This window comes from Diadema antillarum, unplaced genomic scaffold, assembly GCF_040938485.1.
Source record: "Diadema antillarum isolate AM-2024a unplaced genomic scaffold, OU_Dant_1.0 scf00000066, whole genome shotgun sequence".
NCBI classification, from domain to species: Eukaryota; Metazoa; Echinodermata; class Echinoidea; order Diadematoida; family Diadematidae; genus Diadema; species Diadema antillarum.
In genome coordinates, this window is record NW_027270955.1 from 630,891 (window position 1) to 645,569 (window position 14,679).

General features: G+C 39.0%; 1 protein-coding gene across 1 annotated transcript; it reads left to right on the forward strand.

The window, feature by feature from the left end:
• The first annotated feature begins 13,099 nt into the window (after positions 1-13,099).
• On the forward strand, positions 13,100-14,563 carry LOC139716492 (uncharacterized). The gene is made up of 2 exons (XM_071628033.1): positions 13,100-13,607; positions 14,112-14,563. The coding sequence occupies exons 1-2, from the start codon at positions 13,100-13,102 to the stop codon at positions 14,561-14,563; spliced, it is 960 nt and encodes a 319-aa protein (XP_071484134.1).
• The last annotated feature ends 116 nt before the right edge of the window (positions 14,564-14,679 follow it).

The window sequence follows — 14,679 nt, forward strand, 5'->3', positions numbered from 1 at the left end:
AACTGTAGCTATTGACCTTAGTCACAGAAATCTTATTTTGTTAGAATAGCAAGTTTTAATCAAACAGAACCCAGGTTTGCATTATAATGTCTGACAAATGTAATTGTGTGTGGTTGACCTCTGTCGAATGTTGAAACATAAAATGTTAACATCAGAGAAAGCTATCTCGGACGTATACCAAAACGAGAAATCATGTCCTCTGATGTATAGGTCTATGATTATTTTGTAAACTTAAAAAAACGCGCGTAATCTTGTGAGCGTCGTTAAAGGCATTCTTTTTTATTATGAGTCTTTTAACCGCATGACGATTGAGAGCTAAATAACATCTGTCCTCAAGAGGAGGTAGTTTGTCATGGTCCTCGGACATACTAGGCATGTACGTATGTGTATGTGTGTGTGTGTGTGTTTGTGTGTGTGTTTGTAAGCGTTGATTTCGTGTACTCTTTATAGGGAGTCGGGGGGGGGGGGGTTAGGTGGCAGAAAAAAAAATCCTGCAGAATTCATTTTGGGGCGGACAATGCATGAAAGGAGGGAAGGAAAGGGAAATATTTGGGAGCAGACTGACAGAGGATGGCAGAGTATTAAACGTACAAAAATAATTCTTATAATGTTCAGGGAGGTATCGGACTACACAGTATTATATAAGATTATACAAAAGGAAGAACGGGAATATTTAGTCAAGACCTGCAGTAACTACATTATGGAAAAGAACGAAACTTATATGTATTTCATTCAGACGTTATGGAATGGAATATTTATAGAATGACAGGCTTTAGGAAAAAGAGGATAATTCCTTGGAAAGTGATATAGACACCAGTATATGGAAGAGTCCTAAATAAGGAAGGAATGAGGGGCAGACAAAGGGAAATATATATATATACACTCAGCAAAAAAAGAAAGTAAACACTTTGTCAAGTTTATATTTCTCATAGAATACTTGGCTAAAATGAATGTATTATATACCATACTGAAGGTTATTTAATTGGCTATCAGCCTAGTAGGTCAATAAAATGGAAAACTTTACGCATGAGTGAACACCTTCGTTTTTCTCTTCCAAGGCACAAAAGCAAAAATTGCAAAAATGAACAAGTTGTCATTCATGAGCAAGTGCTCCTCCATATAACAATAAGAACAAAAGACAAATTTAACACAATTAGATACATGAATTGAGTTGCAAATATGAACCTTTGATCTCTATAATATCTTTGAAGCCCAAAATATCAATAAAGGCAAAAAATAAGGGAGAAAAAGGAAGAATCTTGGGTCAAGCCCAAATTCAAATGAAATAAGAGACGAAGCAATGTTAATAAAAATGGTAGAAATTTCAATTTGTTTTTAAATGAGAATTGTAAATGATATTTGGTTCTTAAATTTATTTCAAGAATCCTTGACTTACTAAATAAAAAGAGTGAAATAAAGAAATTCTGTTTATTTAATCATCTTTATGTAATTACTCCCTATGTCGTTTGAAGTTTAAGCTGACAGGAAATTCTTATTTCCCCCCTTTAGTTTCCCATTTTGTTTTTGTTTGAGGTTATAAAGAAATAAAGAGAACAAAAACTTGTTTATGCTATTTCATTAATGTCTCTCATTGTGTTAAACTGGCTTTTTGTTGTCATTGTTTTCTTGAAGGACATTGCCAAATGAAAGACAACTTGTCAAATTTTGCAATTTTTACTTTTGTGTCTTGGCGGGCAAAAATGAATGTGTTCACTTATGCGTAAAATTTCCTTTTGTATGAACCTATTAACTTGATAGCCAATTAGATTGCCCTTTATATGGTATATCATAAATTGATTTTCATCAAAATCTTCTATGAAAAATATGATCTCTAAAAAGTGTTTACTTTCTTTTTTGGCTGAGTGTATATATATATATATATATATATATATACCCCCAATATCACATGATCACTCACATCCCGCCACAAGACAGCCACAAGACATCCAGGCAACTCAAACATCTGCTTAGCAGGTAATTATATTATTTAGTTTATTTATGATATATGTTTGATAATTTTTATTGTATGATATGTTTGTATGCTACATATACTCACTATACACTCATTTACAGTTATACATTGTTGAATGTGTTGCAAAGTTCCAAAAAATATTCCCAAGTATGTCATGTAACTATTAACTCATGCTCAACTTATATTTAATATATTGTGTTTATGACTTCAGATTTGTTATGGTCAAAAACATATATTTCGTTTCACAAACAGATATTAAAGCTGAGGAAGACCACGGTCGAAAGCCTCACAACTCTGCCGGTTTCATGCGACATCTTCTGTTATCTACATTGTCTCAACTATATATATATATATATATATATATATATATATATATATATATATTGGAAATATTCGCTTTTAGACTGAACAAAATTAACGATGTGGAAAGAGAGGACGTGAAATGAATGTAAAGATGTGTGAATTTAAGAAATAATCATGTATGGATTAGTAACCTGTATATTTCCAAAAACGAAACAGAGTGGCATTGAAGTGAAACGTCCTGTACGAAACTTGTTGTTAGTAAACAGGTCGATCTACTGACACAGTTCAACACTGCACAGTAAGTGCATGGATATTACGTGATGAACAAACAAACAATTTAATGTCAAGTGCCGTTCAAGAATTTACCCGACAACGCCAGGAGAACCAAATTCCACCCCTCGGGCAATAAAACCACGGGAGATAACGAGGGGTACCATCTTACCAGAGTCACACACACCGAAAACCTCCGACGAATAGGTTTCCGTAACACCCTACCCGTTCAAGTGCAAAGGAGGTGTGGTTAATACACTGCATGGTCGGCTTAGGGTGTGTCATTTTGTCTGGACTATTGCGCATGCGTTTTGAGTTTGAATTGGAATGTTACCTCCAGAGCCCAAACTATCTAGGAAAGAGTTTGGCATTAGCTACCGCGACGACGCACACGACGTCGGGACAATATTTTGCGTGGACCGTGCAGACTAAAAAAAAAGGTTGTCGCCGTATCTCTCGTGTGAAAGACTGTTAATACCGGGCTTTAGTGTATGACGGGAACGAAGCATGTTCAATAAGACATGGTTTAGTGCGAAAGGGGACCCTTACAAGTCCACAGACTAAGTTTCTTGAGGTTTAAAACATTATGTCTTTTCGAGACATCAAAAAAAAATTACAACCTTCACGGTACATGGAAAATCATGTACTATAGGATAGACGCATTTATAGACCGCAGTTTTCGTATGTTAGCCATTTTAGCACTACACTGTATTTTTCCTAAGCCCGCAGCATACACAGCAGAGTTTTCCGACACATGATTTACCCGGATCAACAAAGAATGCTATTAATTTGCGTCGCAAATCAAATTTATTAAAATCTCTAATACGGAGCTCTATCTCGAAGAATTCATATGTAAATGTCAGAATCGTTCTATTATTTTGTATTGAATGTATTGAATTCCTTTTTTCCCCCTCCAAAATGTTATCCCAGTGGATAACAATAGCAAGTATGTAAAGGGGGGGGGATGCGTGGGCGAAAAAGGACCCTTTGTTCGTGGTTGACGATCCATCCCATCACGTTTTCTCAGTTCAGCCAATATCTAATGGGAATAGAGAACAAAATTCGACTTCCCAGCTAACTCACATCTGTATAACAATTGTTCAACATGAAATAGTGTAGAGAGATCTTATAGACCTTGAGGAACCTTGTCATGGTAATCTGGGTAGAACATCAGCAGTGTGATCTTCCTGTGACGTGTACAGGGTGTTGGTGACTTCAGGTTATTCCTTGCGAAAAACTGCTTGTAGATGTGCTCACATTTTACAACTGAAATTGCGTGTATTTCTTGAAAATCTGCTAAGCTGTAGACTGTAAAATGTCACTTAATCCAGCTGTTGGCGCCTTCTTTTTATTGCTCCTTGGTACCTCCGGTAAGTATAAATCGTCTACATGAACTTCATGCTCGCACGTTTGCACATTCATGGATATGTTACATTCGGTATTGAGGCGGAGTGTCGTTGTACTAGTGTGTTTGATTTTGCCAAAAGCAGGAAGGTGATAAAAACGGATGTGCTGATTGTATCATCGATAACCATCGTCATTTCTCAGTAATTAAGGTGAATTGACTTGTCTGAATTTTGTATCAAGAGAACGATGACTGAAGATCAATAGAGCATCATGGTTTTATATCACACCAGTTTTTCTTTTTTCTAAATTTTCTCCATTTTCTTATCAAACAATAGCAGTTCTCTCGTGTGAACAAATCGAACTTATAGAACAATAGAAGGTAAGGAGGTCATACCTTGTTCGCCTGATATACCGCGATGGTCTGGTTTGAAGACAATCCAGTGGTACAAACTCAACGAATGTCTACTACTATATCACCAGTGCTGCAAACTGGCAGTGACTGTAAAGATTTGGAGTACACGTGTATAGGGTAGGTTAGATTCGTATCATGGTCGTACCTTGAGTTGCTCACAGCTTTATTAGATCTTAAAGGGACTGTACAGTACTGGTTGAGGTAAGGGATTCATGTTTTGAACATTTCTAAGTGAGACAATGAGAAACCTCTCATGAAATATGAAAGAGTGTGTAATTTTAAGAAGGATTCAACGTTTATTTGATGAAAATTGGTTTTGAAATGGCTGAGATATAAAAAAGAGTGATGATAATAAAAGGCGACAGGCCACAACTTTATTAGGATCTCTTTGTTTCACCTTGTTTTTGGATATCTCAGCCATTTCAAAACCGATTTTCACCAAACAAACTTTTGATACCCTTTAGAATTGCATGCTTTTTGACATCTCATGGAGTGGTTTCTGAATATCTCACAAAACGTTAAAAGCTAAATCCTCACCTCGACCAGAACTGTACCCACCCTTTAAAATGAAAAATACCAATTAACTCAGCGGTCATGACCTAAAAATGACGTCAAAATCACTTTCATTTCCTTTGTTAATTTTTGTGAAAAAAAGCGTTTTAAAAACGTCTTTCTTATTTTCTTCACCAATATACGTTACAAAGCCATGAATTGATGTGTAAACGACGTGCTGATGACGTTATTACACGACATGATGACTCCATACCAATGACCACTCATGACTTCGTTTGGACAACTTCCATTTGGCCAAAAATACGACAAGAAATTGACGTCAGTTTAACACGTTTACATGACGTCCATTTCCTTTGTTTATTTTCGTCCAAAAGACTTTCTTGACGTCAGGTCTTGTCTTTCAATAAGTAATTTACACGTCTTAATGACGTCTTTGTATCACAACAAATACGTCAGAAAGACGTCACAAATATGACGTCTTTTAGATGTCTTCCACTTGAGAAGAAATACAACATTCTAACGTCAGTTTGAAACATCTAAACGGCATCTATTTTCTTTGCTTATTTACGTCAAACAGTCGACAGTTATTACGTCTTTCTAAAGTCTAGATATGACGTCTTTTTTATGTCTTCCATTTGAGCAAAAAAAGTCTTATCGTCGACAGTGTACGACGTTTTTCTCACAGCACTGACTTAAAATTGTTATCATTCTGACAACAGCAATGTCGCAAATTGACTTAGATTTTACGTCTATAATACGTTCATTATATGACGTCATAAGTGCGTAGCAAAACTGACGTAATTATAAGGTTATTAATACGTCGCTCTTATGACGTCATAATATGACGTCATAAAAGCGTTGCAAAGCAAAGTGAATATTACGTCATTAAAACATCATTTAAATGACGTGATGAATACGTTGCAAAGCAACGTAGATTTTACGTCATTAATACGTTGTTAATATGGCGTAAAATACGTCACAAAATGGACGTAAATTTTTCGTCATTTATATTTCACTATTTGGTAATAACATTTTTATGTCGGAAAACTGACGTAAAGGTTACGTCATCATAGGATGTCCCTAACATGACGTCACAAAAACGTTTCAAAAAGACGTTGAAATCAGGTGATTTCCTAGTCATTATATGACATGCGACCACTTTGACCAGTTGCGACCAAATTAAGACGTTTTTTCAATCCCTTTCTGCCAATTCAACTGCTCATATGACTACTTCAGCATATTATTAGTGCTATGTTTTTCTCAACCAAATGTGTATTTTCTGCATGCATCCTAATTCATCCAGGCTGTAGAAATCAACAACTTTTGAAATGAGCTGAGATACAACAGCACTTCAAACGCTGAAATAGATGAATCTACAGGTCTGTGTGCACCCTAAAAGATAACTTGTTCCTATAAAAAAATACCCTGAAAAACAAGAAAATATGATTGGTAACTGTTTGAGGAAAACTTACTTGAGGAAGGTATCATTCTCATTTTCAACAAATTGTAAGCGATCAAGAAAATCAGGAGATCTATGACATTTCCAGCGACCTCCTATACAACAGAATAGAAAAGAAAGTAGCCTACATTATATGCAAAATATCACATTCTAAATTCATATACATGCATTCCATTTTAAATCCACCCTCTTTACATGTAGTAATCACTCCAAATATCTTACAAACAACCTCAGTGACAACAGTTTTGTTACCTCATCAAAACTTCACGGGAAATACATTTCAATTAAATTTCTCAATGACATCTCTACTAATGACTACGAAGGAGAAAATCATCCAAATAACCTTAAATGCATGGTTTGAATTAAGTGACGAGCACATCAAAACACCACTGTTCTTGTTGGGGGGGGGGAATGGATTTTTGAACACTGTGTAGACAATTAATTTCTACATATAGTTATGTTGTGACATGGCGGACCAACCATTCATATAAACGTCACATGGATATTGACACAATGTTTTACTTATCATTCCCCTTAGCATTTTAATAACGTACATCAAGCGTTTAAACAATCACTTTGATGTCATACAGATGTGAGCCTAATGTTACACCAACCCTTCACAGACACTAGTCCTGCCTGCCAAACCCATCCGAACACTTGAATAGCAAATTACTATCATGTCTTAACTGTTGTCAAACGAAAGAAGAACAGTCATATGCATGTAAATGTCACTTCTTTTCCCCTCACGGCCTATGTACACATCATTACATTAGCTTAACATTACACACCATTACATCAGCTTAACATTAAACTTCGTCCTCCACATCATAACATCCATAAATTGACATCAACACGACAAAATCACCCTTGTGGCATATCGGGCTTACAGGGTAAGCGCTTTCACACGACAAAACGCGGATTTTCGGGCGTCTGCAACAAATTGGAGAAATCGGGAGAAATAAAGGCAAACTAAATTTGGACAGAAACTAGGCTACGCTATAGCAGACGCGCGCGTAGTTTATTAATCCACCTATCAAAATTGCCGGGCAAAATTTGAACTGTCCCGCCAAACAATTGTTTTAGCGCTTTCAAGGCACGTCAAATGCACATTTTCCAGAAAATAAATAAGTAACGTTGAAAAAAATAATAACAATAAATACAAAGTGGAAAAGTGGTGGATGGATATGATGTGACCAAAAGGCTGGTCTCCAAGACTAGCTAACACGCACATTCGAGACTAAAGCCCCCCCCCCCTTGTCTCAAGTACGTTCATCGAACCGTGGACCTAACTCGATAGGTCCATGAACGAACATACTCCGAGACAAACGAGGGGCGGGGGGGGGGGGGGGGGGGGGGGCTTGTCTCGAACGGGTGATTTGAGCGCTCTGCTCAGGCTCCACTTGGCGCCGCACCCTTTCGAGATAAAAGCCTTAAAGGGCCCCTGAAATCCAAATGCATGTTGATTTGTGTTGATTTATGATACCCTCGACATCACTATTGCGATGAAACGAATATCTAGAAACATTTCATATATGTGACCCTGCACTACAAAACAAAAACAAAAAAGTCGCCAGACATGGATTTTTTGTTAAGAGCAGATCCTGAAAGAACAGACTTCAAGCTTTAAAATGATGTATAACTCAAATCAAATGGACCCTCCTAACCTATCTAAATATTGGAAAGAAAGCACACAATCCAGAAAAGAGTGAACTGAGAAAAGAGGCTCTGCAGCACAGGGTCTATTCAAGCGTTTCATTTTCACCAAGCCGTGCTACCTGTGCAATGAATGGGACAAAAAAAAAATGAAAACCACCGGTTTAACCACAATGAAGGGATTATCAGATTAAGATGACATTGAGCACGTTGTATAAACACATTCTGTCCATGATAAATGTCAACTTTCAAAGCAGTAGCACCATTCCTTCTAAAGTTGTTAGAGTTGAAAGTGAAGAGTGTGTACAGGGTTTTTTTTTTTTAAGAAATGAAAGGGGAACTCTAACGACACCCCTAATCACACTATTTAAAAAAAAGTGTTCGAGATAAACTGCTAAAAACATGATACCAAATTTTAGCATAATGTAGAAGAAGACTTGCTCTTTCAGAAAATATAAAAAAGTCAAGATTGACCAAATTGACCCTTCTCACCTTTTTTCAGTCCTCACACAAAATCAGTGCCTGCGACTTTTTGTTCGTTTTGTGATGCACGGTCACATATATTTGTTTGGTTTTTATTCTTCAGATTACTTGGGAACGCCCACAAAAACTTCCTCCACGCCAATATTCCTCAGATGACCTCATCTTTCAATCATTGCTAAAGTACTGAATTGTTAAACGAAAGACATTGGAATGCACCTTTCCCTCTACTCAGCATAACTTGCATGTTCAATAGCCATATCTTTTGTTAGTCACATTAATATCAAAATATCACTGCGAAGTGGAGCTGCGTTGGAGTTGCATGTGAGGTGCTGCTGGTAAGGGTCCCCTTCTGGTGTTCAGCGTGCACCTCTGCGTGACTCGCTCGGAACAAGTCTTGAGCGTGCTCAAGGCCTTGTCATGCCGTATCCGGCGAAGTTTGGCGGGTTGACTTGCGGGGAAACAAATTTGGTACCCGGAGCTCTCCGCAGTTGGTCCGCACTTGATAGCACTTTGCGTGTATCTCACCCGTGGTTGCCCGGAGGTGCGCACGCAAGTCCAATTTACCCGCAGCCAAGTTTTGAGTATGACCAAAACTTTATCCGGGAGAGTCGCGAGGATTGCCTGCCTGCAGAGATCCACGCAGAAAGCCAGCATGAGGCCCTTAACGGCAGCACCTCGCAGGCAACTCCCACGCAGGTACTTCGCAGTCCCCGTACGCGGCAAAGATGATAAGGAGCTTTAGATTTTGACGCACGGACGTTTGAGACGACGCTTGCGCTGGACGTTCTCTCCCCTGCGTCCTGCTGAAAAGTAGCTTTAGATTACGCTGGGACGCAACGTATAAAAAATAAAATGGCCCCTCCATAATGATCTGTTCATGAAGTAGTTCTCTACGTTGCAAACTCTGCGAACGTGAAAATAGCCCAGAAAAACTCGAGCTAAATATTCATCGACTTTACGCGCGCTTATGCGCATGCTCAGAACATCTTCTTTTTTTTTCCTTTGAACGTCCCCGTCGCAAAAATCTAAAGCTCCCTATTGACATTCTTTGGGACTTCTGCCATTCCTTCAGAGGAATTCCTTCACTGAGTTGTCAACCCCCACGCGCCTGTCACGCTGAGGTCAACCACGATATCCGCAATATTAACCCATTCCATACTCAATTCTGAAATACCCATAGACTTAATACGCAGGCCACCAGGTTCCCGTACAAAACTGGTTAAGTAGAATTTACGTAAAACGCGTCCAGCAAAACTCGCCCAAATCCTTATCCGCCCACAGAAATTGTCCCAGCGTATGCTAGAAAATCCCTACATGCAACAAGCCTGCGTAGCTTACCCGGAAAGGTGTGACAGGGTCTTTTATGGCTGCGGGTAAATAGGACCTGCGTGCGCAAACTCCGGGTAACTCCGGGTGAGATACGTGCTATAGGTACTGTTATGTGAGGGTCATCTACGGGGACCTCCGGGTAGCAAAGAAAAAAAACATGTTCTTCGCAAATCGCACGCAAGGCTCGCCCTCAAAGGAGTGTGACACGGCCTTTACGGTGACCGATATTTTACGGTAATAAGGGTCTATCTTGGATTGTTAGACGCCTTTACCATAAAACTCCGATGTGCGATGGGACGATTTCTCTAGTAAAACGGTCTAAGTCAATAATAGCCCCTTTTGCCGTGTAAGACATCACCGATAGCACCGATCATTTATCTCATTCTAAAGACCGTTTTACCATAAAATCTTACCTAAAACTTTACGAGAGGACGAAATATCTATTTTAAAAAAAAAAAACGAAAAAAAAAACCACCGAAGCGTTTTGTGACAAGCCGATGTCACCAATGTAAAGAGCGCCCAGAATTAACTACATATTGAAATTTTCACAAAAAGTCACAATCTTCAATATAGACTCTTTTTCCCCATGTGACGGCCCGTATAAGTGTGTATTTCTGAATTAAATGTGAACACATTCATGATGTAAGGATAAAGTGCATTGATGTAAAAGCGTTGCATTAAGAAGTTATTTGTGGGTAGTAGACGTAGTTTACACCCTATCATAACGCTGTAAAGCTGGTGGTGCATGCCAGCGTATTGAACTCGAAATCAATATCAATCTATCATCTAATCGTCTGAGATGTCTTTTGAATCTTAACATTTCAAGGAGAATGATGCTTGATATGAATCCCAACTTATTATCATTTTGTCCTTTTTTTGCCTTTGCGTTGTATTGTTCTTGAAAATGAAATGAATATACAGGGCCTATCTGAAAGAGTCGTGAAAAAAACACGAGTTGAATATGAGCCTGAATACGGGAATGAATAGGAACTGCTGGCGTCAGCTGTGCAATGCAAAAATAGTGCGTTTAATTGCATGTCATGTGATTAGCTTATATCTGTTCACGTATACTACCTTGCTCGTAAAATTGATTCCTCCGCTGTGCTCGTATTTCACAAATCACATACTGCAGTATATATCTATGTAATCTAATCGTCAGCTTCTGGTATCTTTTTGACACTGTTCCTTGGCACGTCCGGAAAATAATTCGTCTAAATGAATAGTATGCTCACACGAATGTTCCTGTATTCATAAAAGAGTTTCATTTAATGTTTGTTGTTTTTCATTAGGCCAAGCGGGTTTCACGAGTGTACTTGATTTTGTATGTTAATATATTAGTATCATTGATAACCCTTTTCCAGCAATAAAAACGAATTACTAGATTGAATCCTATGCTAAAGAAACAGAGGAGTACAGGCAAGTATCCGATCGATTTTTATAAAAGAAAATGAAAGGTGGACATTCCAACACTTTTCCTCTTTTATTTTCTCCTTTTTCTTCTCAAACTTAACAATAGCGGTCCTCTCATGCGATCGAATCGAACTCATAGAAGGCAGCAAGGAGACCATACCCTGTGTGCCTAGGCCTACGATTGAGCTACCAGCATGGTCAGATATCATATCGATCCAGTGGTTCCGAATGGATGAAAGTCTAACTAGTATCCCACCACCAGTGGCGCAATCCCGCGGAGTCAGTGAAGTTGGTGCGCATATACTGAAAGAGGACAACTCATCGCTGGTGATAGAAAATGTCAGCTATAAATATGGCAATCACTCGGGGCGTTTTGCTTGTGTTGTCACAACAACCATCCTCACAGCTCCACGGAAACAATGGAATTACTCTTTTTCAATAACTCGTAAGTTTGAAATCAAGTGCAGAACAATTCCTGTTCTATTTATTCCCGTCCAATATCTACATATGGTTGAAAATACCTTGATTACATTAAAACCAGTGTTCTTTATTCAGACGTGAAAATTCAAAGCATGTTAACCTTGAAGAGATGACTCGCGAGCTATCAGCTTTTCTATGTTTGTAGTTTCTTTCTGTCTTCTCTCTCTTCTCAGCGTCCGTTTTCGTACTCAGACATTGTCACGTGTTTCGTAGCTCACGCATAGAGCAGGGAGAATGCCATTGACCTTGTAGACCTCTGGAAATCCACGTCGGCAATTGGATAGGGATGAAAATGATATAAATAGTACAATAACGTGTTCTACAAACATTCTGATGTAAATAATAATACTTTCTGAATTTAGATACACCATGACAGAATAAAAAGAGTTAATGTTGTTGGTTACCTTGATAGAAATTCATCACCTCATGACTTGATATCTGAAAAAAAACCTGCAAATAATCTGAATTTATCTTTTTGAACCCCTTCTTGAAAAGCTGAATGCAATTAAGTCAATGTCTACTTTTTAGATTATTTCTTTGCGATACTTTGCTGCACACATTCAACTTCATGTGTTCTTTACCATGTTTACTGTGGTATATCTAACAACTGATTTCCAAGTGTATAAAACATTACCTTACGTGACCTTGCCCACGCCAGAAATAAGTCATTCACATATTTCGTATTCATTTCGCTCGTGCACATAATTTTCCGCTCCTCTCATTAGCAGAAGTTAAAAGTATGTATTATCAAAAAGTCGGAATAGAAATACCATTTTTAAATGGAAAAATTGTTTGACGGAGTATAGTGTGCTTCCTTTACTTTGCCTGAAGAGTGATATCAGTCATGGCCAAAAATGCAATTGAGATGAGGTTATCATAGTGATATGACGTGACAAGTTTCTCATTCGACTTTATACAAATCTTCACTCGTTTTCCTTTTCCGATTTGAATCCATGATTCATGGCTCGGTCACAAATGCCATTAAGAACTGCTACGAACGCCGTACGAACGATTTTTAGACAATTTCGTAAGATCTTCTTAAGAAGGCCATACGAAACCAGCGTTCGTAGACAGTTGGTAGACAGTTTGTAAATTCGTAGTCTGGTTGATAGTCTTGTCCAAGATTTTTTTAAACTTCTTACGAAACCCTCTCTTTGTAAAGACTGATGTAAATTCTTCTCATTCAACCAGTCGAAGTACAAGATCAAAAATTAGTTGAATCAAGAAATTGGAAATAAACTCATTGCTGCGACGTTTCGCCAATTATCAATTGGCTTCTTCGGGCGAATGAAGCTCCCGATGATGGAATGGCCCTTAAATAGTGCGAGATTGTGCAGAGCGCACTGGACCTTGTCCAGCGCGCGAAAGACGGCTTAGGATTTTTCGAACGGCCCGGTCCCACGCGTGCGATAAATTGAAGCGGAGACCTCCTCTCTTGTTAAGTGTAAGTGTCTCCACACGTTCCCAGATGGCTTCCTTGACGCCCCTCTCAAACCACTTGGATTCTCTATCCAGAATAATCACTTCATTGGTGTTATTGGTATTATGTCACTCTGAATTACCGAAACCGAACATCACAGGGAAAGAACGACGTGCTTTGGAAGAGTTAGCAGGGGATAAAACCAGTGTTATTGTACCAGCAGATAAAGGGAGGTGTGTGGTTGTACTTGACAAGGACAAGTACACTGACAAATGTCTAGATTTGTTGGACGATAAGAAGACCTATAAGAGCATAGGTTACAACCCTACCAATGGATATAGGAAGACAGTAACTGGTGTCATTAACAAGATCCACAAGGAAGGTGGTTTCAGCGACAGACAAAAACAGTTCTTGACTCCACCTACAGAACCTACAGTACCAGGATTTTATGGCTTGCCAAAGGTACATAAACCTGATCCCATTCCAGTGAGACCCATTGTAAGCTGCATTGGCTCTGTGACTTACAGCCTCGCCAAACACGTTGCCAACATTCTAAGTCCCTTAGTAGGAAAGTAGCCTCACCACGTGAAAAACAGCCAAGACTTCGTTGAGAAGATTTCACACCTCAAATTAGCAGATAACGAAAGCTTAGTATGATGTAAGTGCTCTATTTACATCGATTCCCTCATCAGAAGCAGTAAAGGTGGTTAAGACATGTCTTAGTCGGGATGACAGCTGGAAGGATCGTACTTCACTTTCCGTAGATCAGATTGTTGAAGCGTTAGGGTTTTTTTTTTTAAGTACAACCTATTTCTCCTTCAACGGCAAGCACTACATACAACAACATGGATGTGCTATGGGTTCACCAGTTTCTCCCATAGTAGCTAACATTTACATGCAAGAGTTTGAGACCACAGCACTGAGTACCTACTCTGGACACAAACCACGTATCTGGCTCCGTTATACGTGGATGACACTTTTGTCATCCTCCATGAAGAAGAGAGTGCGTCTTTCTTTAGTCACATCAACTCCTTGGACACGCACATTTCCTTTACACAAGAAACATGCAAGGATGGACATCTGGCATTCCTAGATGTTGAGGTCCACGTCGATTCAGATGGTACCCTGTCCACTTCAGTGTACAGGAAACCTACCCATAAGGACCAGTATCTTAATTTCCAGTCACATCACCCCTTGGTTCACAAACTTGCAGTCATCAGGACCCTCTTCCACAGAGCAGACACCATAGTTCACAGTCCATCTGAGGTTGAAAAGGAAAAGGCCAACATCAAAAACGCCTTAGCTGGATGTGGATATCCAGACTGGGCCTTCTCTAAAGCCGACACCCCGAAACAACCAAGCAAGAACACACGGAGAACCCACGGTGTACAGGGACGGAAAGTCACCATCACTATCCCGTACGTGCATGATCTGTCGGACAAGATCAAAAGGCTGTTTCAGAAACAGGACATCACTACTGCCTTCAAGCCCCACAACATAGGCAGAGATTAGTTCACGTCAAGGACCGAGTCGCCAAAGAAAAGCAGAGAAACGTGGTCTATGGCATCCGATGTTCCCAGGAGGATTGCCATGATTTCTACATAGGGGAGACCCAACAATCACTGAAA